Source organism: Chelonia mydas, chromosome 7 (assembly GCF_015237465.2).
Source record: "Chelonia mydas isolate rCheMyd1 chromosome 7, rCheMyd1.pri.v2, whole genome shotgun sequence".
Taxonomy (NCBI): Eukaryota; Metazoa; Chordata; order Testudines; family Cheloniidae; genus Chelonia; species Chelonia mydas.
In genome coordinates, this window is record NC_057853.1 from 91,940,260 (window position 1) to 91,965,730 (window position 25,471).

General features: G+C 42.4%; 1 protein-coding gene across 2 annotated transcripts in view; it reads left to right on the plus strand.

Moving 5' to 3' along the window:
• Positions 1-25,471, plus strand: part of MYOF (myoferlin) — a 115,349-nt gene that overhangs the window by 19,949 nt on the left and 69,929 nt on the right. For both annotated transcript variants that reach the window (XM_037904298.2, XM_027819380.3), the window contains exons 4-7: positions 17,721-17,829; positions 19,099-19,189; positions 24,501-24,661; positions 25,252-25,380. In XM_037904298.2, the coding sequence (XP_037760226.1) occupies positions 17,721-17,829; positions 19,099-19,189; positions 24,501-24,661; positions 25,252-25,380 (490 nt within the window). The remainder of the gene's footprint in view (positions 1-17,720; positions 17,830-19,098; positions 19,190-24,500; positions 24,662-25,251; positions 25,381-25,471) is intronic.

Consider the following 25,471-nt stretch of genomic DNA (forward strand, 5'->3'; position numbering starts at 1 on the left):
AGGATGGTGAAATAACTATTTCACAGTCACTAACTGTTTAAGGGTCATGAGCTAATGCTCATTTGATGTGTGCACATAATATTTCCCATTAACTTAAAAATAGCCACCATAATTTCCAAAGGAAAAAAAAAGCATAAAACAGTAGGATTTAGAAGAAGAGTCACTTGGGTTTCACACGATAGTCATTCTAGTCTTTAACAGCTTGTATTCTTTTAGCACCCCTTCATATTAAATTTTCAATATTTTATGTAAGTAAGTATACTTCTTTGTAAATATGTTCACACACAATCAGTAATATGGAACAAATTCATTCCAATTATTCTAACTGTTGCTATAGATTGCATTGTGGGCTTTCATGTTTATTGTCTCTCAATGATTCCAGAGGAAATCCATTCAATTTACAAATAATGAGGTTTTTTTAAATTGCCAGGCCTGCAAGCTCAAGCCAGAATCTGAAAGCCACACTGTGTTCTTTCTGTCTCATGCATTATTGACTTAACTGACATGTATTACAGGTGTAGTTAAAGTGGACAGCTTGAGGTAAAAAATCTGCAGAACATAAAGCATTCTGTTGATGTGTGAAACATAATATTATTATTTATTTGTATTATGCACCTCAGAGCCCCATTCATGGACCAGGGCCCCATTGTGGTAGGTGCTATACAAACACAGAACAAAAAGATGGTCCTGCCCCAAAGAGTTAATAAGTAGATGACAGAGTTCGCTCTCTGATAGGCAAGCTGGCTCTATAACATAAAAAAGAGCACAGTTAAGAGGTCTTTCAAAACATAGTTACATATGTGTAGTTCTTCAGTGTTCTAAAGAAATCCAGTGCCTCACATTCAGCAGCAACAGAATAGGAGTAGTGAAATGCAGGGTTTTTTTTCTTGAAACGCTCCACTACTGTATAACTAGACCTGCCTTTTGCAGGCAGTTATTCATGCTAACTCACAGTAAGGAACAGCTGAGGTGTAGGTTTTTTCCTTGGTAAGGTGTTAGTGGTATATTACTAAAACCATGATGGAGACTTCCTCTCCCCCCACGCTCCCCTGCACCGCCCAAAAAGTCCCATTGACATCAGTGGAATGAGGAATTGACCCTATATGCATAAATAACCAGGGAACTATTTACAAATTCTCAAAGGGGTTGTGGCAGTGCTGAATGAACTCCTGGCAAATTACACAATTCTGCTCATTCCACCCTAATTCCTATTTCTTTTTAAAATCTCTTTGTGAATCAGGCCAATTTTTTTTTTATTTGTGAATGATTTTGTTCCTCCATAAGGTGAGTAGCCAAAATAATGCACAACAGCCTCCTTGCATGTTTCCTCCAATGCACCTCAGTCCTGAACTGCAACGTTGCACAATTCCCAAAAGAGGGAGGAGACTGTAGAACAGGCTGCTTTAGGCTAGCACACATGGCAGTTTTGGGATATGTGCAGTACAGTGGCATGGCAGTACATGGCAGTACAGTGCCTACCACTTGCCTCTGGGCACTACTGTAATACAAATAACAATCACAATGGAGAACAGGAGATCATCACATTCACTTTGACTCGTGAAGCTTGTCATGATTTGGATTCAAGTCTCCAGAGGTGAAAGCCTATTGCACATACCCACTGTGGGCCATATCCTGTTCACATTAGCCTCGGGAGGACTTTGAAATAAATGTGACTAGTCCAAATGAGTAAGGCAAACAGGATTTGTCCCTGTGCCAATATTCCCCCAGGCCTAAGGACTCACAGTGTTATTCACTTTTTATTTTGCTGTCTGAGGGGCAGTTTTTAGGCTTAACTTTGAGTATGGGGGAGTTTCCTCCGACAGGCCTCATTTATCTTGTGCTGCAGTGAGGTAGGGGCAATAATTTATATCACCTGTTTCAGGGTACAGCTTACTCCCTATCTGTCATTCAGCCAGCTCTGCTGACTGGCACACAAGGTAGAAGTGGAACTATAGGTCTCACCTATCCTGCCTTGCCATCCTTCCCTGCCCGGTCACTCACAGGGAATGTATCAGGCACATAGCCCTAACTCTGCTCCTCCATTCCTGGAGCAAAGATCTGGGCAGATGCTATAGAACAAGGGCACAGTCTCCTAAAAACTTATACAGTAATGCACTTAGGCCAGTATTACACAGTGCAGGAGAATCAGTCTAGTAGAAGTTCCCTTGCTTTTACACTCTGCCAAAACACTACTCATTGCTGTGGTATGTTTCTGCAATTAGGCTAATGTGAACATTATGCATATTTTTCTGTTTCTCCTGGAACCAGAATTTACTGCTACCTGCAGAAATTTTACTGTAAGAGCAGACTAATATTGCATCAACATTCATCATGACCCAAAGCCTGACCCACTGGAAAAGAAGTTACATTAAAAAAGCCCAAATCACACTGATATAATGTTCACATAGATCACTCCAGGGATAGACAAAGAGAGCTACCACGTGACAAAGTGCAGAGCTGGCTTTCCCCATATAAAAATGTCTGAGAAGAGAACACATCTGTTTTCCATTATGTTGTTAGTCTAGTCAACGTTTAAAATCTCTCATTCCACTAGGAAAATGAATCTACACAGTGTAAGGAAAACGTAACGTTTAGGATCATTGTCAGTAACTGAAGTACAACGGGTAGATTACCAAGTTATAAATACCACAATCTGTACAGGAAGTTACATTGTGGTCTGATTTAAGTGAAGTGATTTTATTCCATGTGTAGGAGGGCAAGTCACTAGTTGTACACATTTTTCCAGACTGAGTAATTAGTAACCTGGCAACACAGAGGAAAATAGGCTAGGCACACCGTTCTGTTTGGTGAAGAATGTAGTCCCAAATCTAAAGCAGGGAAGGTTAACTACAGCTCACTGTTGAGACACTGTTAGAGTTGTAATTATAACTGTTCAATCAATTTCTTACCCTGCCACCGAAAATATTTAGACCATCCTCTTGCAATTGGATCCGTGTGGGTAGACCTCTGTGCCTGACAATAGGGCGGCAGGCATGTAGGAGTCTGCCTTCATAGATCTGAATGCAGGTTGGGAGCCTTACATATTAAAGTTTCTTCTGGTTTCTCCAGAAGGTTTCACCTTTGTAGATGATGATGTGCATGACATTTTTCTTTTCAGATCTATGCACCTGTAAAAAGCAGTATCAAATAATCAAGGAAGATTAAAATAGTACTATTTCTGTTTAAGCAAATATATTTAGCTGCAACAGTATGTATTAGAAGATTGGGACTGAAGGTCTTGGATGGACTTTACCATGTAACAGATATAGCCAGCAAGATATTTGGATGTAAGCCATTATAATTTATGTAGGAGGAGCAAGGATGATGGTGACAAATCAGTGTGCGTCCACTGAAATCAGTGGTGCTACCTTCGCTCCTTTATGGGGATATTGGGCCAGCCACATCTGTGCCATAATTATTTGCTTCCCAGCCTGAGAAGGTGAGACTATGGAGGGGCAGGAGATAGATTAATTGACACCTGGACCTTATCAAAGGACTAAGAGTGAACCCTATCAGGAGTTGGAACCCCAGATGGCCAGTGAGTAGTTTGTCCTGAACCAGGGCATGTAAGGAAAAGGGTATTCCAGAGGGAAACAACATGAGAGCTGGGAAGTATATGAGACACAGAACCCAGAAAGGGCAAGCAGCAGGGCCCAAAGAGTGGGCTGAAGAGAAGACCCAAAGGGCAGAGGGACCTTTATGTGTGGTGGGCACTTTTTAGTTTGGACTCTTGGTACTCTGGAAGGGATTATGTTTGTTGTGACTTGGCGAGAGGGCTAAGCCATATCTCCAGCACAGATGTGTGTGTGGAGGGCTGAGTAGGCTCACCTTGGGGAGGGAAACTGAGGAAGGGAGTGCTGGCAGAGCTATGCTTGGCCAACAGGGGATGCTATGGAGCAGCCACACCTTTATGATATACCCCAATTTACACTGGTTGAGTATCTCAGGAATGCTATATAGAAAGATAACTTCATACTACAACAGAGAGAAACAAACTTCTTAATTAGTGCTGTGAGTTAGGATTTCCTGATACTAGCACCAATGGATTAATTAGCTATGCCAAAAGTACAATGCTATGTTTAACAATTGCTTACCTGTAGTTTATAGATTCTACTTTTTTGAGATATGGGAAATACTGTAGGCCTAGCACTGATATCAAATACTCTTGAAATTGTGGATTTATCTTTCAAAATCAGCTACTATACATGAGATCCAATTTAGACCTCAAAAGTTAAATCTGATTATACAAGAAAGTGTTTATACTGCTCAGATTGTACTCCTGGAGGTTTCCTACTGTGCTGTTTGAAACTTACAGCATATTCAAATGAGTGCACCACTATAATTTTGTTTAGTCAGGGTAGGTAGGTATGAGGAAATGAAACTTAAATTGGAAAATTTCAAAACCATCATGATTCTTGAACTAGTGTCATGGGATGCAAGGGTGTGGTTGATGAGACTCATCCAGATAATATGTGAGTCCAATCTTCTTATTTGGTTTTGTAAATTCTCTTTGAAGTGTATACACATTTATGCATATTGAATGGTTCAGGTAACCTTTCATTTAAAAAAATCACTGCTAGCTACATTAAATCAAACTAGCAAATTTATGAAATTCTTCAACAAGTAAACAAAAATCAATACTGGGAAAGCCTCTGTCTCTCCCCAGAATCAGAGTTACCTTTACCATTTGTGAACAGGCCTGTTTAAATTATTCCCCCACCTGCAGAAGTGAAACTTGGCTACTTGTTCTTTTCAACCCCCATGATTAGTTTACATCTGTTAATATTGATGTTTATGTTTTCAGGGCTATCTTAATGAGGAAAGAGCTAGCAACCTATGTAAGAAAGAGAGAAGATAAATGAAATTCTATGGATTTCTAGCTCTCTCAAATTAGATGGCTCCAGAGCTTTGGGAATCACAGGCCAAAGGGCAAATCCTCTTCTTCTATTTTTCTTTCCAACTTTGTCCAACAGTTTCAGTGATTGTCTTCAGTATACCTGATTTTCACATAGAAAAGGTGGCTTGGATCTCTCTAGAGTTCTTGTTTAGTGAAAACAAATCTAATTTAGGCATCCCCACTTGAAACACAGATTGGCCAAGTACACTGGTGAGTGTGGTTTGGACATACTTCAGTAATCAATTTTTCTCCTCATTATGAAATGTCAAGTAAATATGGTCCCCATGTTGCACCAACTTGTGGGACACTGAACCCACAGAAAAACAATTTTTGTCTTTTTCTGTGGAAAGCCATCTATTATTGTCTCCTAGGCTGGTCCTACACTAATATTAAAAGGCAGGATTGATAGCACTTACGATCAACAACCATTACCAAATTTTGGTAACCAAAATGTTACCAAATTGGTAACACAAATTTTAGCATAACTTGGCCCTTTCTCCTTAGTAGCCAAAACATGGTTGAAGGGACAGGTGGTAACCAGCAATACAATAGACCTCCCAATACAAAATATTCTGTGTGTTCATTAAATATCTCATTGTGGCTTTTCCTAATCTTGCTTTACACAGAAGTGAAAGTCAACATAGTTTATCAGAAGATGGATGCCTTAAATTTCTTACTTTGTTGTGTATGCCTAAAAGAAAGACAAGTGAAAAAGTAAGAGACTTCTGATTTACAGTAACAGTGAACCAGAAGGCACTCAGCAACTACTTGCTGAGCAGTACTGAATGTCCATTTAAATGTCCATTGGTACTTACCATTAACTATGGTGATAGATATTGCCCTGCTACATGTTTCACTTTGGCCCCTCAGCTACTGTTGAATATGTGTGCTGTTCTCTAACAGGTACAGCTAAGAATATAGCATGCTTATTCCTAAATATAGATACCTTCTTCTAGTCCCACCATCAAGCACAATCCAAAATAGCCTGATGAAGACATCTATCTTTTTAAAAAGTTGAAAGTAAACCTATTCCAGTGAGATTTCAGTCCAGTTTTGCAGCCCTCTGAAGTTTAAACAGTGTAGTTCAGATAAAGTCTGGATTAGCATCTGACCTTTTGGGTGTTTGTATAAACTGATCCTCTAATTCTTTGAGGTTTGCCCATCATTTGCTGTTAAATAATACTGCAAAATGAGAAATTAAATACGAACATTAATGCATGTCCAAAACGTGTCTGTTTGAATTTTCATCATAGGTTAAATACCATTATGATTACAAAACAGCAGAAATGGGTTCAAGCCAGTTTGTATCTAAATTTCCAACACCATCCTGTTCAGGAGTGTGTGTAGTCAGGGATTTGGCTGGAGCGCCTCTCTGCACAACAGGATCATTTTGATGCGAACAGTTTGGGAGTATTTCCATTGACTTCAGAGGGCACTGGATTAGACCAATAGGGGAAGATTCTCTCCTGTACCAAGATCTGCTTTGCATAGAAAAGGGAGGCGTGTTCCTCAGAAAAATGGTATAGCTCTCTGATTCTTTGCCATGTGTAGCTTCAACCCTGGTCCTTGGGCAGGTTAGAACAGCCCCTAGATTGCCCCTGTATTAGCTCCCACACCCCATCCCTGGTGTAAGGGGTGTGTGAGGTGTGGCTGCATTGCTGCTGCACTCTGGTAAATGTCAGCTGTCAGACAGTCTCTTGGGGACCACTGCCAACTGGTATAGGGGCCATCTGCCAGTTGAGAATCCCTATGTGCAGAGACACCCTGGCACAGTCCTTACACCAAGGATGGGAGGAGGAACCATGTAAGCTAGCTTTATGCCAGCTGAGAACTCTGCTGGGGAAATTTTCAGCTGGACTGCATCTGGTTCCTTTGTGCCATTGAGTGCTGCTTAGGGATCAGACTGGGGAGAGAATCTGGCCCATAAATGATATTTCATAACGTAATTTAGATGTACACACCCTGCCCATGTCATGCACCCTATCCGTATTGTTGTTGTTTAACTAGAATTGCCTTTAACATCCATCAAGCAATATCATAGTATATCATCTCCTTCCCTGTAAATCCTTTCTATAACCCAAGAAAGATATTTAAAGTTGATTGTTACATTTTAATTACAGATGAATGTAGTATGTTTTGCTACAACAAATTATTGTACCTTCAAGGCCTTTCTGAGAGTATTGTCCTGATTGCAATTTAGATTACATGCATTTTGTAGTGTTTATGGAGAATCCATTCTATGATCTGTGCTGGTCTTTTAGAATACTGAGTATAGCAGCTGGGTCGCATGAGTTCATTCAGGTTTTGGTTTGAACTAGAGAGAGTTTAGTTAGCTGCAAACAGAGCAGGAAACCATCAACTTGAGCTCCACCCTGAGTAAAGGTACATAACAAACATCACCATCTGTGGGCCTATGTAAATGACTCAGTTTGGGCATTTCTTCAGCCATAGAAATATTTCAAAGCACCATAAGTGAGGTACTAGCTGGAATCCCTGAAGTTCTGAATGTGAGTGATGACATATTAGAATTTGGCACCACATCTGAAGAGCACGACACCGACTAGCAGCTGTTTTTGAATGAGTGCAGGAGCAGAATCTCATGTTAAACCCAGACAAATGTGAGTATAATAAACCCACATTAGAATTTTTTGGATACACATTCTCCAAAGATGGCATCTCTGAAGATCCTAAGAAAGTGAAGGACAGTCACAATGCCACTCTGTTCATGAATCCATCTGAAGTTCATAGCTGCTAGGGCTTTCAAATTATTGTGTCAGATTCATTCTGAGATTAGGCACTATCACACAGACTCTGAGATCTCTAACCAGGAAAGATTACATATGGGTGTGGTCAGATGAACATCAAAATGTATTTGACAAATCAAAGAAATCCCTTACCCATGATGTAGTCATGTCATATTTTGACTCCAGTAAGAGAATTTAACTTTTAGTAGATGCTAACCCTGTTGGATTAGAAGCAGTCCTGACACAAGTTGACCAATGTGGTCGAATTTACACCATTGCTTATGGCAGAAAGGCTCTTTCACCCATGGAACAATGATACTCTCAGACAGAAAGAGAAGCTCTTGCTGTAGCCTGGGGATGTTCCCATTTTCATTTATACATTTACAGATGTCATTTCATGATTCTGACTGATCGTAAGTCCCTTGAACCAACCTATGATCAATGATGCCTCTTTTTGCCCACCAACGCTCATTGAGCGGTGGGTGCTCAAACTACAAGATTACAACCACAAAGTTATTTATTGGCCTGGAACGGATAACCATGCTGACTACTTCTCCAGGCACCCTATTCCTGAAACACTTAATCACAACACTATGGAGAAAGCAGAAGCATTTAATAACTTCCTCTTCTCAGACACCATTCACAAAGCTCTATTGTTACAACAGATAAAGACAGCTGCAGAGTCTGACACGTCTCCAAATCAGAGGTGGGCAAACTGCGGCCCTCGGGCCACATCCTGCCCATGGGACCATCCTGCCCGCCCCCTGAACTCCCAGCCTGGGAGGTTAGCCCCAGGCCCTTCCCCTGCTGTCCTCCCCAAACCTCATGTCACCATGCCGCCAGCGTTCTGCCCCACCGCTCCTGCTGGGCAGCGCAGCATTGTGGCTGGCTCCGGTTGGGCGGCGGGGCTGCGAGCTCCTGCCATTCTGAGAGCTATGGTAAGGGGGCGGGGAGTGGGGGGTTGGATAAGGGGGTCCTGGGGAGCAGTCAGGGGACAGGGAGCGGGGGCGGGGTTGGATGGGGTGGAGGTTCTGGGGGCGCGGTCAGGGGACGGGGAACGGGGGAGGGGGTTGGATAGGCCTGGGAGTCTCAGGGGGCGGGGGTGTGGATAGGGTTCGGGGCAGTCAGGGGACAGGGAACGGGGGGGGGTTGGATAGTGAGTGGGGTTCTGGGGTGGTGGTGAGATGTGGGGGGTCCTGGGAGGGGGCGGTCAGGGGACAAGGAGCAGAGGGGGTTGGATGGGTCAGGGGTTCTGAGGAGGGCATTTGGGGGTGAGATTGGTGCTGGGGCCAGGCTTCTTTGGGGAGGCTCAACCTTCCCTACCCGGCCCTCCATACAGTTTTGCAATTGCGATGTGGCCCTCGGGCCAAAAGGTTTGCCCGCCCCTGCTCCAAATGATCATCAAAACCACTTGAAGTGATGACTGGAAAGAACTGCATAGTCTACAACGTTTGACTCCTGAAATACAAGCTGTTCTATGATCATTTGCCCATGTTAAAGGTGAACTTACTGTCATGGACTATGACCTCCTACTCGAAGATACAAGACTTGTTATTCTGCATTTGTTGTGGGATCACACATTTGATTTGTCTCTCAAAGGTCACCAGGGACTGGTAAAAACAAAATTCCTGCTCAGAGAAAAAGCCTGGTTCCCGAGAATTGATAGCCTTCCTGAAACTCTCCTTAAGTCCTGCAGACTATACCAGGCAGCAGTTCTGGAAAACCACATTCTTCCTCTATATGTCTCTTCTGCCCACATCCCCAGGGACAGAAGTTAGCATGAATTTTTGTGATCTCCCTAATGGAAAACATTTATTGGTTATTAGATACTGCTATTCTCGTTACCCTGAAGTTGAAATGATCATCACCACTTCTGCTGATGCTGTTGTACCCAAACTAGACAAGATTTTGTCAGTGTATGGCATACCTGCTGTTATTAAAACTGACCATTTCAAGACTTGCAGTTCGCTCAATTTGCAGAATCTCTTGGTTTCAAACTTACTCTGCAGTGGCTGCAAGCCAACGGAGAAGATGAGAGGTTTATGCGACCAATCAAGAAAGCACTACGAATTGCTGCAGCTGATGGATTGGAGTTATTTAATTTCCTCCTCAATTATCAAACCACTCGCCACTGTTCAACCAGCATGGCACCAACATCTCTTTTGTTCAGCAGACAATTAAGAACAAAACTGCCACAAGTTGAGAGAAGAGCAGATGATGAACCTCTACATCAACTTGACAACAAAGCGAACCTTGTCATGAAAAGATATGCCGACCAGCGCAGGCCAAGACCACTTCTTTCAATGTGGGAGATGTAGTTCTTGCCAGAAACTTTCATCTGAGCAACAAACTCTCTATGCCCTTCTTTCCTGAGCTTTACAAGACCACAGTGGTCAGAGGCACAATGGTCAGTGCTCAGAGAGGACCCCATGAAGTCACACAAAATGCATCTCACATCAAACCACTTTGTGGCACTCATATTCTCACGGTACAAGATGATGATGATGACAACCTTACACACTAAACCCCTTGTACTCTCTCCAACGCAAGTGAGCAAGTTAACCCGCTGTGCTCCAGAGGTTGAAAGTCACTCAAAAAGAAGTGGCCGTCAACCTCCAGTGCATTTGAAGGACTACATAACATAAGTAAGGCTATGTTTATGTCACGGAGGTCACAGAATCCGTGACAGACTTCCAGAGACCTCCCTGACATTTTCTGCTTCAGCCCCAGGGGCTGCCAGAGGGGCCCTCCCCAAGGTTCTAGCCACAGGTGACAGCCTTGGGGTGGGAGGGAGGGAGGGCCTGGGCAAGCAGCTGGGGGTGTCCCATTTTCTCTTTGGCAAATATGGTCAACTTGCAGCTTCCTGCCACTGTGGGTGGAGCCTCCCCCCCCTGCAGCTTCCAGCTGTTGTGAATGGAGGGGGAACCCTGCAGCTCCTAGCCACCATGGTGGCGGGGGAAACCATGGAGCTGCTGCAGAAAACTGTGGGTGTTAGATCCCCCCACGCCCCCACTTCCCATTTTGTCACAGTCATTTTTAGTAAAAGTCACGGATAGGTCATGGCTTCCATGAATTTTTGTTTATTGCTTGTGACCTGTCCGTGACTTTTACTAAAAACAATGACAAAATCTTAGCCTTAAACATAAGTGTTTTTGTGAATGTGTTGAACAATCATCAAACTTTTGACGTTGCTTCATTTATTCTGTGCTGCTTGTATTTTATTCATTAGGTGGATGTATTTCAAAGTGGTGAGCTTAATAATTGTTGTTTAATTTAAAGTTAGTGGGGGGAAAAGGAAGGATGTCATGTTTATGGCGAATCCATTCCATTGTCCATGCTGGTCTTTTAAAGTACCGAGAATAGCAGCTGGGTCATGTGAGTCCATTCCAGGTTTTGATTTGGATTAGAGAGTTGACAAGGGGAAGCTGCATGTTGAATTTGTGTTTTGTGAGTTACAGGATTAAACCAGTGGTCTGTGGAATCTTACTTTACTGCATCTGTGTGGTTCATTCCAGAAGCCCCTAATCAGTTAGGACGCAACACATTTCTCATGAGTTCTGTTTGAAATGTGTTGGTGAAATGCTACAGCTGCTGGGAAGAGCATGGAGATACTTTTGCAACTAATAAACTGTGTTGTGAATCACCTGTTATGCACCACCTGTTATGCACAGCACAATTCCACAGAACAATACCTCCAATTCTGCAGCTTTTATTAAAATTAGTAAGTTGCTGTCTATTAAACAAATGAAGCAGGTGTTTAGTAATGTTAAACTTGGATTGTAAAAGACTTTTTTATGAACTAGGACTAGGATTTTCAGGGGAACCTAAGGCACCCAGCTGCCACTGAATTTCACCTCCCGCTCCAGACTTGTGAGCCCAGCCCCCAGCCAAGCCCCAGTGCCTATACAGCTGTTTTTAGTACCATAGCACAAGCCGAAGTCTGTAGACCCTGGCTCTGAGACTCTCTGCCACAGTTTTAAAATGTAGAACAGACAAACCTGGGTGTTGAAGCTCTTGGCCCCCCTTGAAAGTCCCAGCCTCGAAGTACTGTTGGAAGTCTGCATTTTTAAGCTCTTAGGGATTGTCACAGAAAAGTGCAAAGTGCAGCTGATGTTGATTTCAAGGGGAATCGAAGGGACACTGAGCACTCTTCAGGATGTGCTCAGTACCTTGCAGGATGCAGCCCTGATGTTGCATCATCTGTTTTTCTCATAGTGTACAATACTGAGGTGTATTGTTGTATAAATTACAGTGCTCATGTCCATGTAGGTGTGGTGCTCCTGAAGTCCATTCCCAAATCTATGACATCAGTGCTGTCCTGAGAATACAGATTGGCTGCTTGCACTGCCATGAGAGAAACCAGGATTTGGTTCTTGGGCTTGCTGTCTTGCACCCCAGGTTGGACATGACTGAGATAGCAGTACAGGTTGCATGATCAGTTCATGGGAAGATTTAGTGTACGCCTTGTGAAGTTTCCCTTCATCTAACAAGTCATTCAGGCTGAAAGTATTCAGTTAGTCTTTCTGCACAGAAAAACATACACAATGAACATTTTTCTGCACAGAAAAGCATACATAATGAATGGAACAACCTAGAATGTATATTTACATTGAATGGTTCATACAGCATGAATTCAAAAGCACTTTGAAAACAATAAGCTAGGTGCTTATGACATATTTTATAAGCTACAGAAGATGGCTAGGATATTAGATTTGCCCTTTGAATTTGGAAAATGCTGTGGGATCCTTAGCTTCTGCCTGAAAAGCCACCAATGGCTGTCCAAAGGGACCTCAGTGTAAGCTCTCAAGTAGAGGATTTTTCTTACAATTTGGCAGGAATACTGCAGAGTTCTTTGAAAAGTGTGGTATGTTTAATGTTTGCATAGTAAATTTAGCCAGAGTTATCTCATCTGCAGAGATCTCAGTTATTCTAGGAATCTACTTCATGATTTGAGCAAACCATCAGTACATACCCAGAGTATAATTTCAGTTAGGAAATGACTCATTTTTTACATTTACAGAGAAGTTGCACTACCAAGGCTTGTATATTGTATTATTCATCTGCAAACACCTTATTGTGTTCTTAGGATCACATACAATAAATCTATTAATAAGACTTGATTTAGCCATAGGCTACAACAACTTCTTCCAGCATAACACAAGACTGTGAGCCTCCAGTGGTAGAATTCTGCCTGAAGGGAGGTTTGCACTGGCACAAAGTATTCAGAGCTTCATTCTTCTGAGGGGACTGGAGTTGGCCAGTACAGCCCAAAAGTGGGCAAAGCTGCCTTGGGAGAGGGCATGAGATAGCAATTTTTCTGGAAGCTTCTCCTGGAAGGGCTTGTGTTGAATCAAAGTCTAAGTGTATGTCTACACTACGGAATTAGGTCGAATTTATAGAAGTCGGTTTTTTAGAAATCGGTTTTATATATTCGAGTGTGTGTGTCCCCACAGAAAATGCTCTAAGTGCATTAAGTGCATTAATTCGGCGGAGTGCTTCCACAGTACCGAGGCTAGAGTCGACTTCCGGAGCGTTGCACTGTGCGTGGCTATCCCACAGTTCCCGCAGTCTCCGCTGCTCATTGGAATTCTGGGTTGAGATCCCAATGCCTGATGGGGCTAAAACATTGTCGCGGGTGGTTCTGGGTACATATCATCAGGCCCCCGTTCCCTCCCTCCCTCCGTGAAAGCAAGGGCAGACAATAGTTTCGCGCCTTTTTTCCTGAGTTACCTGTGCAGAAGCCATACCACGGCAAGCATGGAGCCCGCTCAGCTCACTTTGGCAATTAGGAGCACATTAAACACCACACGCATTATCCAGCAGTATGTGCAGCACCAGAACCTGGCAGAGCGATACCGGCCGAGGAGGCGATGTCAGCGTGTTCACATGAGTGATCAGGACATGGACACAGATTTCTCTGAAAGCATGGGCCCTGCCAATGCATGCATCATGGTGCTAATGGGGCAGGTTCATGCTGTGGAACGCCGATTCTGGGCTCGGGAAACAAGCACAGACTGGTGGGACAGCATAGTGTTGCAGGTCCGGGACGATTCCCAGTGGCTGCGAAACTTTCGCATGCGTAAGGGCACTTTCATGGAACTTTGTGACTTGCTTTCCCCTGCCCTGAGGCGCAATAATACCAAGATGAGAGCAGCCCTCACAGTTGAGAAGCGAGTGGCGATAGCCCTGTGGAAGCTTGCAACGCCAGACAGCTACCAGTTAGTTGGGAATCAATTTGGAGTGGGCAAATCTACTGTGGGGGCTGCTGTGATGCAAGTAGCCCACGCAATCAAAGATCTGCTGATATCAAGGGTAGTGACCCTGGGAAATGTGCAGGTCATAGTGGATGGCTTTGCTGCAATGGGATTCCCTAACTGTGGTGGGGCCATAGATGCAACCCATATCCCTATCTTGGCACCGGAGCACCAAGCCGGCGAGTACATAAACCGCAAGGGGTACTTTTCAATAGTGCTGCAAGCTCTGGTGGATCACAAGGGACGTTTCACCAACATCAACGTGGGATGGCCGGGAAAGGTACATGACGCTCACATCTTCAGGAACTCTGGTCTGTTTCAAAAGCTGCAGGAAGGGACTTTATTCCCAGACCAGAAAATAACTGTTGGGGACGTTGAAATGCCTATATGTATCCTTGGGGACCCAGCCTACCCCTTAATGCCATGGCTCATGAAGCCATACACAGGCAGCCTGGACAGTAGTCAGGAGCTGTTCAACTACAGGCTGAGCAAGTGCAGAATGGTGGTAGAATGTGCATTTGGATGTTTAAAGGTGCGCTGGTGCAGTTTACTGACTCGCTTACACCTCAGCGAAACCAATATTCCCACTGTTATTACTGCTTGCTGTGTGCTCCACAATATCTGTGAGAGTAAGGGGGAGACGTTTATGGCGGGGTGGGAGGTTGAGGCAAATCGCCTGGCTGCTGGTTACGCGCAGCCAGACACCAGGGCGGTTAGAAGAGCACAGGAGGGCACGACACGCATCAGAGAAGCTTTGAAAACCAGTTTCATGACTGGCCAGGCTACGGTGTGAAAGTTCTCTTTGTTTCTCCTTGATGAAACCCCCCGCCCCTTGGTTCACTCTACTTCCCTATAAGCTAACCACCCTCCCTTCCTCCCTTCGATCATTGCTTGCAGAGGCAATAAAGTCATTGTTGCTTCACATTCATGCATTCTTTATTCATTCATCACACAAATAGGGGGATGACTACCAGGGTAGCCCAGGAGGGGTGGTGGAGGAGGGAAGGAAAATGCCACACAGCACTTTAAAAGTTTACAACTTTAAAATTTATTGAATGCCAGCCTTCTTTTTTTTGGGCAATCCTCTGTGGTGGAGTGGCTGGTTGGCCGGTGGCCCCCCCACCGCGTTCTTGGGCGTCTGGGTGTGGAGGCTATGGAACTTGGGGAGGAGGGCGGTTGGTTACACAGGGGTTGTAGTGGCAATCTGTGCTACAGCTGCCTTTGCTGCAGCTCATCCATACACTGGAGCATACTGGTTTGATCCTCCAGCAGCCTCAGCATTGAATCCTGCCTCCTCTCATCACGCTGCCGCCACATTTGAGCTTCAGCCCTGTCTTCAGCCCGCCACTTACTCTCTTCAGCCCGCCACCTCTCCTCCCGGTCATTTTGTGCTTTCCTGCACTCTGACAGTATTTGCCTCCACGCATTCGTCTGTGCTCTGTCAGTGTGGGAGGACAGCATGAGCTCAGAGAACATTTCATCATGAATGCGTTTTGTTTTCTTTCTAATCTTCACTAGCCTCTGGGAAGGAGAAGATCCTGTGATCATTGAAACACATGCAGCTGGTGGAGAAAAAAAAAGGGACAGCGGTATTTAAAAAGACACATTTTATAAAACAGTGGCTACACTCTTTCAGGGTAAACCTTGCTGTTAACATTACATACATAGCACATGTGCTTTCGTTACAGGGTCGCATTTTGCCTCCTCCCACCGCGTGGCTACCCCCTCAACCCTCCCCCCTCCCCGTGGCTAACAGCGGGGAACATTTCTGTTCAGCCACAGGCAAACAGCCCAGCAGGAACGGGCTCCTCTGAGTGTCTCCTGAAGAAAAGCACCCTATTTCAACCAGGTGACCATGAATGATATCTCACTCTCCTGAGGATAACACAGAGAGATAAAGAACGGATGTTGTTTGAACGCCAGCAAACATACACTGCAATGCTTTGTTCTACAATGATTCCCGAGTATGTGTTACTGGCCTGGAGTGGTAAAGTGTCCTACCATGAAGGACGCAATAAGGCTGCCCTCCCCAGAAACCTTTTGCAAAGGCTTTGGGAGTACATCCAGGAGAGCCGCGAATGCCAGGGCAAAGTAATCCTTTCACATGCTTGCTTTTAAACCATGTATAGTATTTTAAAAGGTACACTCACCAGAGGTCCCTTCTCCGCCTGCCGGGTCCAGGAGGCAGCCTTGGGTGGGTTCGGGGGGTACTGGCTCCAGGTCCAGGGTGAGAAACAGTTCCTGGCTCTCGGGAAAAGTGGTTTCTCCGCTTGCTTGCTGTGAGCTATCTACAACCTCATCATCATCATCTTCTTCGTCCCCAAAACCTGCTTCCGTGTTGCCTCCATCTCCGTTGAAGGAGTCAAACAACATGGCTGGGGTACTGGTGGCTGAACCCCCTAAAATGGCATGCAGCTCATCATAGAAGCGGCATGTTTGGGGCTCTGACCTGAGGCGGCCATTCGCCTCTCTGGTTTTCTTTTAGGCTTGCCTCAGCTCCTTAAGTTTCACGTGGCACTGGTTCGGGTCCCTGTTATGGCCTCTGTCCTTCATGCCCTGGGAGATTTTGACAAAGGTTTTGGCATTTCGAAAACTGTAACGGAGTTCTGATAGCACAGATTCCTCTCCCCATACAGCGATCAGATCCCGTACCTCCCGTTCAGTCCATACTGGAGCTCTTTTGCGATTCTGGGACTCCATCATGGTCACCTCTGCTGATGAGCTCTGCATGGTCACCTGCAGCTTGCCACGCTGGCCAAACAGGAAATGAGATTCAAAAGTTCGCAGTTCTTTTCCTGTCTACCTGGCCAGTGCATCTGAGTTGAGAGTGCTGTCCAGAGCGGTCACAATGGAGCACTCTGGGATAGCTCCCAGAGGCCAATACCGTCGAATTGTGTCCACAGTACCCCAAATTCGACCCGGCAAGGCCGATTTAAGCGCTAATCCACTTGTCAGGGGTGGAGTAAGGAAATCGATTTTAAGAGCCCTTTGGATGGGTGCAGGTTTACATCGATTTAACGCTGCTAAATTCGACCTAAAGTCCTAGTGTAGACCAGGGCTATATCTGCACTCTGCTCTCAGAGGGCCCAATCAAGGGCAAAGTCTATGTTGTCAATAGGCCGGTAGATTAATTCTGTGATGCTTACAACAAGGGAATCAGTTATAGCCATCTATTTCTTTATCTTTCTTCTTCATATATACAAAACTTTGATATCTAGCTCTGATGTAGTGCTTTTCATGTGTAGATCTCAAAATGCTTTACAAAGGAAGGTATCATTATCTTCAGTTAACCAATGGGTATTCTGTGGCTCAGAGAGGTAAACTGATTTATCCTGGACAGATGGATATACGCACAAGCTACATATACACATTATACTCTGCTGTACACTAAAACATTAATTAATAACATTTACAGAACAAAGAATGGCCTATGCCTACACTGTGAAATGCATTTTCATATAGCTATAACCCTCATCCTTCTGTAGCCTATTTCCTCCCCGCTGTTTGCAAGCCTCGTTCATTGTGTTAAGTCTTAAACTGAGACTATAAATTCTTTCAGATAAGATTTGTGTCTTCAGTGAAACAAATAGCACATTTTGGGGACCAAAATAAAAAATGAATAGTTAATAGTCTACAATTAGAGAATAATCGCAATATTTTAGTTGCTTTTATTTGCTTTGAAGTCTTTATATGCTCTACTCTTTTGGACCCATTTGGTTATGTAAGGGACAGCAAGCATGAACTGGCTACAGATAACAGGATACTTCTGTCTGCATAATTCACAGAGTATATTCTAATGTAATATCTTTTCCACTTTTCTTTCAGATTAATTGGAAATGCATCAGTAGCACTTAAGGAACTTGTAGGCAACCAGAGTAGGTCTCTTCCCTTCAAGCTTATTTCCCTGCTAAATGAAAGGGGAGAGAACATTGGCGTGAGTGATTTCCTTCTTTGTTTTACTGATTTATTGAATTAAATACTCTAACAAAAAGGTTTAATATGAAACATTGCAAAATCATTTCAGTTTACTTTATAGATAAAATTATTAGTGATTTTATAGGCTAAAGCACTGAGTGGAGAGACAACTAATGTATGACTACGTCAACACCATCTAAATGTTGCTCAATATGGACAAATATATTTTAATTACATATGTTGGTTTTCAATAGTATGTAAATGACTTAGAGCATATAGTTAATAAGAATCAACATAGCACTAGATGTTTAGAGAAAAAATGGAATTTACTTGCTTAATTGCCAGTTTGAATTCCCACATGCAGGTTTTGCTGCATACCTTGTGAAAATCAGCTACCGTGATAGGCCCTGATTCTGGAAAGCACTTAATAAACCTGTTTAAAAGTCCATGCCTCTTCAGAACAGTACTTAAACACTTTGACTTAAGCATGTGCTTAAAGTTAAGCCTGTGATTAACTGCTGTCCTGAACAGGGTTGCTTTCCTGCATCAGGAGCGTAGTACATGATGCACCGTAGTTAAGATACCTGGCAATACACACTTATGTGCTCAAAGGCAAGACCAAGACCTTAGTGCCAATTTCAGTTATCTTCTCTGAAGCAATTCAGAGTCATATGTGACAACATACAGACTTTTTTGTTGACTCTTTGTTATACCCTGTTAATGCTTTAGTGTTGTAAAGTACAACTAAGTGCTGCAGACCACGGTATAACCAGTATTGTAATGAGACTGGAAAAAGACACCGTGCTTATTTGTAGGGTAGAAGCATGGCCTGAGAGTTAGGAGAGCTGTATTCTACCTCCAGCTCAGAGTTGCTGTCACATTGAACAGATAATTTTCTCTTTTTCTGCTTCAATTTTCCCATCTGTAAAATGGGGATCATACTACTCACCTAGCCTGCATGGGTATTATGAGGCTTTAATTAATTAAATGTATAGAGTACTGTTAAATCATTGGAAATCAGTATGATAGGATTTTCTAAATGTCATAAATACAGTACCTCAGTTTCTCAAATACATTTTCAGATTAGTTGCAAAGGGTGTGGCCTGTAGTCTTTGTATGTGTATACTAACATAGCAAGGGATAATGCCCATTTATTTCTTTGTTTTTCAATTTGTCATTGTAAACTGTAGTACAAATACTTGTTTGCTGTTAAAGTTGACTTGTAGGACCACTTGTTTATCCTGCTTTAAGTCAATTATTACATATGTAACTGTAAATTTCTACACAGGCAACGATTGATTTAGTGGTAGGATATGAGCCACCAGCTGGGCCTGCAAATCCAAATGATCCAGGGGGGACCAATGCACAAGGCACTGAAGGTATATCATCTTTCTTCAAAATATTATATTCAGGTCATGCAAGACAGAATTGTTCATCAGAAAGAATGGAAAGTAACTGACAAGCAAGCGTGGCTAAACTGGCTTAGGGAAAGGTAGTCAGACGATAAATGCTTCAGAATTGAAGAACTGGAACTTTTGTTTCCTGTTAACATATGTTCTATCTGCCAGCTTTATCTGACACCATTGTCTTCAATGGGAACAGTGTTACTCAGGATAGCTTAGATCAAAAGCAATTTAAAGGCTGATGTGCAATATTTCTTTTAAGAAAGAAACTTTATTCCAACACACAGAAAAACTGCAATAAAGAAATCTGATGCTGTAGGGAAGGCCAGCAAAAACAAGGAAATGCATAGCTGGGGGCATATACTCTAAATCCTTGAATACCAAGACATATTTGAAAAAACATTAATGCCTCATCCACAGTAGACTGTTATTGGAGGACACTGTTATGTGTTATGTTAGGCCCCAGATTTGACTAACTCTGTCATTTTTATGAACTAGTAAGGAAAATTCTTTGGACTCTAAATGTTTATTAAATATATTTTAAATTAATCTCCTACTGAGAATGTTTTTTAAAAAGCCTCCAGTGTTGCAGATCACACGTGAAAGATGTGAAATTTGTCACTGCCTTCTCCTGCAACAGCCAGTTAACTAACAATTCCAGTATGCTAACAGGGTCCACATGAGTTATGCTAGTGCACAAGCAAAGAAGTAAATAAAAAAAATAGTTAAATAGTAGAAGGATATTATTAGCAGGTATGATATAATCCATTAAAAGTTATGGCAAGAGTTCCACTTTATTTGAAGGTTTATATTCACTTGCCATCTGTCTTTGGAGGTTTATATTCACTTGCAGTCTATCAGGAGAAAGGCCTTTCTATTTTCTGTATCACCAAATATCAGTCAGAATGATGAAATAAAGGCACTGTCAAGTTTTTTCAATACAACACATTCAACAGTGTGGTACTTCTAAAAGCAATGGAGGCTCTCTTTTATTTAATAAAGGACTAAATGATGATAGAAGGTGGTGCTATAATGATCTTTATTAACTTTAAATCATTAATCTGACATGCTTTGAGTAGTGTTTTGTTTGGCAACAAAGCAATGGGTTATACATGTGCTAATATAGATTTGATGACAGGGTTTGTTTGGGTTTTTGGTTAAATCATTCATACTGGCCATTGACACCTTGTGTGGATATTTGTATTTTGCTTATCTCAAGCAGTTTTATTCAATCATTTATTATGCTTGTTTTAAATTCGTCCACCATTCTTGAATTTCTGTTGTGTGTCATTGCCAGATTTTATTTATATAAAGGCTGTACAAGCACAGTCTGGCTAAGATTCATTGAAAAATATACAGTATACTTAGTAAATGAAGAAAGCAACATCTATGTTATTTGTGTATGGTCATAATTACTGAGGGAGAGAATGACCTTCATTTCAAAGCATTATATGGGAATTAATCTGTGAGACTGAAGTTTTAGCTACATAAATTAGTATAAATTATGTAGCTAAAACTGAAGGGTCGGGGTAAGTGATCAAAGCAATTATTTAGATAAGTTTTACCAGACACCATGTATAAGCAATCAGTAATAAGGGATATACACTATAATCAGTTTCCAAAGAAACCAGTTCCCCCGTATATGTGCCAAAGCTGGTACAGAGCAGAACAACAGGGTCCTGGCACTGAATTTGCAGTATTAAATATTTCCATAAGTTGAGATGCTCCCAAGTCACATATAAAGATCCAGACTTATTAGAAATTTCCCCAACCCATGAAATCAGAGGTCTGCAAAAGAAAACTGAACACATCCAACAAGTTAACTGAACCTGTTCTCTGTGGGTGAAATCCTCCCCTTACTTGTGTAGGAGCAGAGGGCCCTTTGAAGGAGAGTCTGTGTGGTTCTGATGGTCAGGTAGACAGCAGGATTTGGGAGAGTCATGTTTTGTGCCCACACCTACTTCACATACAGCCCAGCATACCCTGTGTGACTGAGCAAGGTGTATTTGGGGGTGGGGCTGTCCCACAGGGCACGGAAAGTTGAAGGATCCACTGCTATGCAGATCTTTTGGTTCTGATCCCTTAAATTTACCTTTCATGATTATTAAAAAGGACTGTGTGAAAATAGCAAATATTTAAACAAATCAGTTTAATTCTGATCCATTTCATGGCCTCAAAATATTTCTTTGAATGAGCTGATAGTTTCTCAAGTAAATATGCAACATTTTTAAATAGTGCATATTTTGATGTTAAAATTGATAATCTCGAAAGTTTTCCCCAGGTTGGTCCTGTTTTCAAAGTAAGTAAAGATGACAGTATATGAAGCTGTTATTGGAGTATTGTTGGACCTCTGGATTGTAGATATTAGTCATCCTGAGTTATCAGTTATGCTCTCTTTTCACTAGTTTTAGTACTGAGTGGTTGTCCTTCAGTTTGGTGGCTCATGAGTCCTTAACCAGCCCTTCCCCTGCTGGATGTCTTTCACCTTATGCTGCAGCCCTTTCTGAAACTAACTGCTTCACTGTGGTATTCAGCAGATCCTGTGGTTTTGAAGTCTCTGCCAGATTTTGACCTCTTAAGATTACTGAAATTAAGTTGTTATTTCCCGGAAAGCCTGTTGCATAGTCTGCAGTATGCTTATAGGGATTTAGTGTACAGGTGACGGGAGAGTGTTCTATGTAAAACATATACTTAGAGTCCAGGGTGTAACCTTTCAACACAGTTACAGAAACCTGTTCCTCTGGTTTGCCTCTAGGGATGTGTCATCTGCAATCTTTCGATTGCATTGTAAAAAGTGAATCAGTTAGGCCTTTATAACAAAGACAGAAATTAAAATGATAGATTTCTTTGGTGAAGTCCTGGCCCCATTGAAGTCAATGGGAGTTTTGCCTGAGAGGTGGGGAGTAGATACTATAAATCAGTGGTTCCCAAACTTGTTCCGCCACTTGTGCAGGGAAAGCCCCTGCCGGGCTGGGCCGGTTTGTTTACCTGCCGCGTCCGCAGGTTCGGCCGATCGCGGCTCACAGTGGCTGCGGTTCACTGCTCCAGGCCAATGGGAGCTGCTGGAAGCAGCGGCCAGTATATCCCTCGGCCCACGCCGCTTCCAGCGGCTCCCATTGGACTGGAGCAGCGAACCGCAGCCACTGGGAGTCGCGATCAGCCGAACCTGCGGATGCGGCAGGTAACAAACCGGCCTGGCCCGCCAGGGACTTTCCCTGCACAAGCGGCAGAACAAGTTTGGGAACCACTGCTATAATTTAACAAAGACTTTGGTGAAAATTTCTAAAATTCAGAATAGCACTATGCAAACTTTGACTTGAACTACAAAAGTATCAATCAGCATCAGTTAATATCTGGTATGTGTGACTATTTTAGATAGATAAATGCACTTAAATGCAGCCGCCTCCGGGGAGAAACAGAAACCCTAACTGTTCAGCAACTCTACATAAAACTTAGTTCAGCAAAACAAGTTACCAAACAAAACTTTGTTAGTTCACTTTTTCATATATTCAGTTCATTTCCCACAGCTCTGTGAAGTCAAACTGCCTGTTAGTCTAGTCTCAGAAATGTAGGTGAAGTCATTAGTAGAGCTTGTAACCAGTCAGTTGCATGGGCAGTGTGGGAGACAGATTACGACACAGATGTCAGTAAAATGGAACTGCATATTGTTGAAATTTATAGATGAGTTTAGTATATGGTACTTCATCTGTGTATCCAGGGACACATCCCACTAGGGACATTCACAAGACATGATTAATTTTTTTCATTCACACTCCAGGCCGACAAACTACACACAGAAGTTCAGTAGAGGATAATTCACAGTGTCAGCACATATAACATTAGCTTTCATAAAGTTGCCACTCTCCCTAAACTTCAGTCGTTTACCTGGAACAGGGCTTTTCAACATTTGCAGCTAACCCTCTTCTATCCAACACCCCTAACTCTAGGTTCTTGGCAACTGATGGCTCTGTTGATCAAACTTCCATCATTTCACCTAAAATAAATCCCAGGCTCTGCTCAAGACCCTTCCTTTAGCTAAAAAATTTGCAGGCCTCAGCAGCTGAATTATCTTTATTACTCCCAGGGGCAATTCTGTGCCACTGCACAATGCAGAATTCACACAGAATTAATGCTCTGTGCAGAATTTAATTTCCCCCTGCAGAATTGGTGATGCAGAACTGCTGGCCACCACGAGGGGCTGCTGGACTCAGCAAAGCCTAGGTCTCCAGCAGCTGAGCTACTTTTATGCAGGACCTTTGTGCCTCCAAATTCAAATGTCCCTCTCTTTAGGGACACGATATCCAAGTAATTCAATATCACCTCGTGTCCAGTAGGAAAATGGAGGGGGAGTTATGGTACAGCCCTAAGGATTATAGAACATTTTCTTGGCTAGACAATATACTGGTACTTGGTCTAAGGTTTTCCCAAGTTCTCAAATAGTGTTGTTATTCGGGACACTAAAAACCTTAATTACACCCAAACACCTTTACCCTTAGTCTGCAGTTTTGTAACTGTTTAATACCATCTAGACAGTTCCATCACTCCTGTAATACACTATTCCTTAATTAACAAAAGAAGTTAAAAACACCATGGGAAATATCCTTTTGTGGTTTGGTTGTTATGGAAGTTTTGCAATAGTGGTATATTAATGGATGGACCAATGTTGCAGTGCCAAGTTTAATTCATGTAAAAGTCATGTAAATAATTCATGTATTTAATTGATATATACAGAAACCTTCCCAGATTCATAAGTTAAATATTACAGGGGCACCGTCAGAATTTCATTTTAGATACAAAGATGAATGCACTAATCTCCATGGGCAAGTGGGAAAGCCTAAAAATGTTCCTATCTATTTAAAACAGGAGCCTGACGTAAAAAGCTGTGCTATGTTAGGGCCCAATCTACTCCCATTAAAATTAACTTCCATTGGACAAGAACTGGTCCCTTACTGTGCAGCTACTAATAATGAAATGGTGCCTTGAGGATACTGCCTGGATTCTGCTTTGCCAACAGCTTCTGGAAGTGGATTTGATAGATTGCAAGGGGACTCCCTTAGATAGTCTTCATCTTGGAAGTGACACGTACATAGTCATTGCATTTAAAATATACAATTAGCTGCAGGTGGTCCAACTCCACTAGCTTTCAAGAAGGAAGAAGCACGTTGATTAGAATTAATTGTTATGAAGTAGCATTAATACACTTTCTGTGCACATCTTTGACCTCATGCTTTTATTACTGTAATTTTAACTATTTGTTTACTAATTGTGCTGCTTTCCCCTGTGTTAGATGGAGAAGAAGATGGAGGTTATGAGGATGGGGCTGATGGTACAGTTGATGGCATTGCACCAGCAGTTCCAAGTGACACAAAGGAAGCCCAGCTTGCTCGGCGCATCTCTAAAGGAAAGAAAATGCGGAGAATCCTTTCTAACAAACCCCAAGACTTCCAGGTAGCTGAGTGTTAAATACTGTACTTTTCCTGCACAACCTGAGATACAAGAATGTCAGATACAAGACAAGTTAATGCATTGTAAAAGGATACAGATTATAACAGAATTGACAGCAAGCCCATCTTTCAAGTGTGTTTTTTTTCCCCAAGCACATCTGTTAAAGCGCAAATATTCACAAAATAAAATCTAGGAGTTTTGCACAACTCTTGCTGAAATGTAGGGAGAAATTTACCTGTTGTGTAACTATTGAGTTTAAACTAGAACAAGAAAGATTTCAAACATAATTATGGTAAGAGCAAGTGCAAAACTGAAGATGCTATCTGAGAAAGTTGTGTCCCAGAGTTCTCTGGAGAATATTTTTTAAAATTAAGGTACAGGACTAGCGAGGATGTAAAACAAGTGTTGTAATTATTGTAGTTGGAACATCTGAAATGTCTAGCCAGTCTAAATCTGCTAGCTGCTTTGGTGTTATCTTATTTTGGTGGATAATGGAAAAGAGAAATACTGTTGGTTTCAGCATGATCACAGACAGACAGACACGCACTGTAAGGTATCAGCTACAGCATGCCTTGTGTATTTAATTTTTTCAGATTCGTGTTAGAGTCATTGAAGGTCGTCAGTTGTCTGGAAATAACATAAAACCAGTAGTCAAAGTTCATATTTGTGGGCAGACACACCGAACAAGAATCAAAAGAGGAAACAATCCATATTTTGATGAGGTGAGTATTTAGAAAATACACATTTAATTATATCTGAAAATCAGTTAGATGGCACTGTCAAATCAACAAAAATCTGTTATTTCAGAAGGGA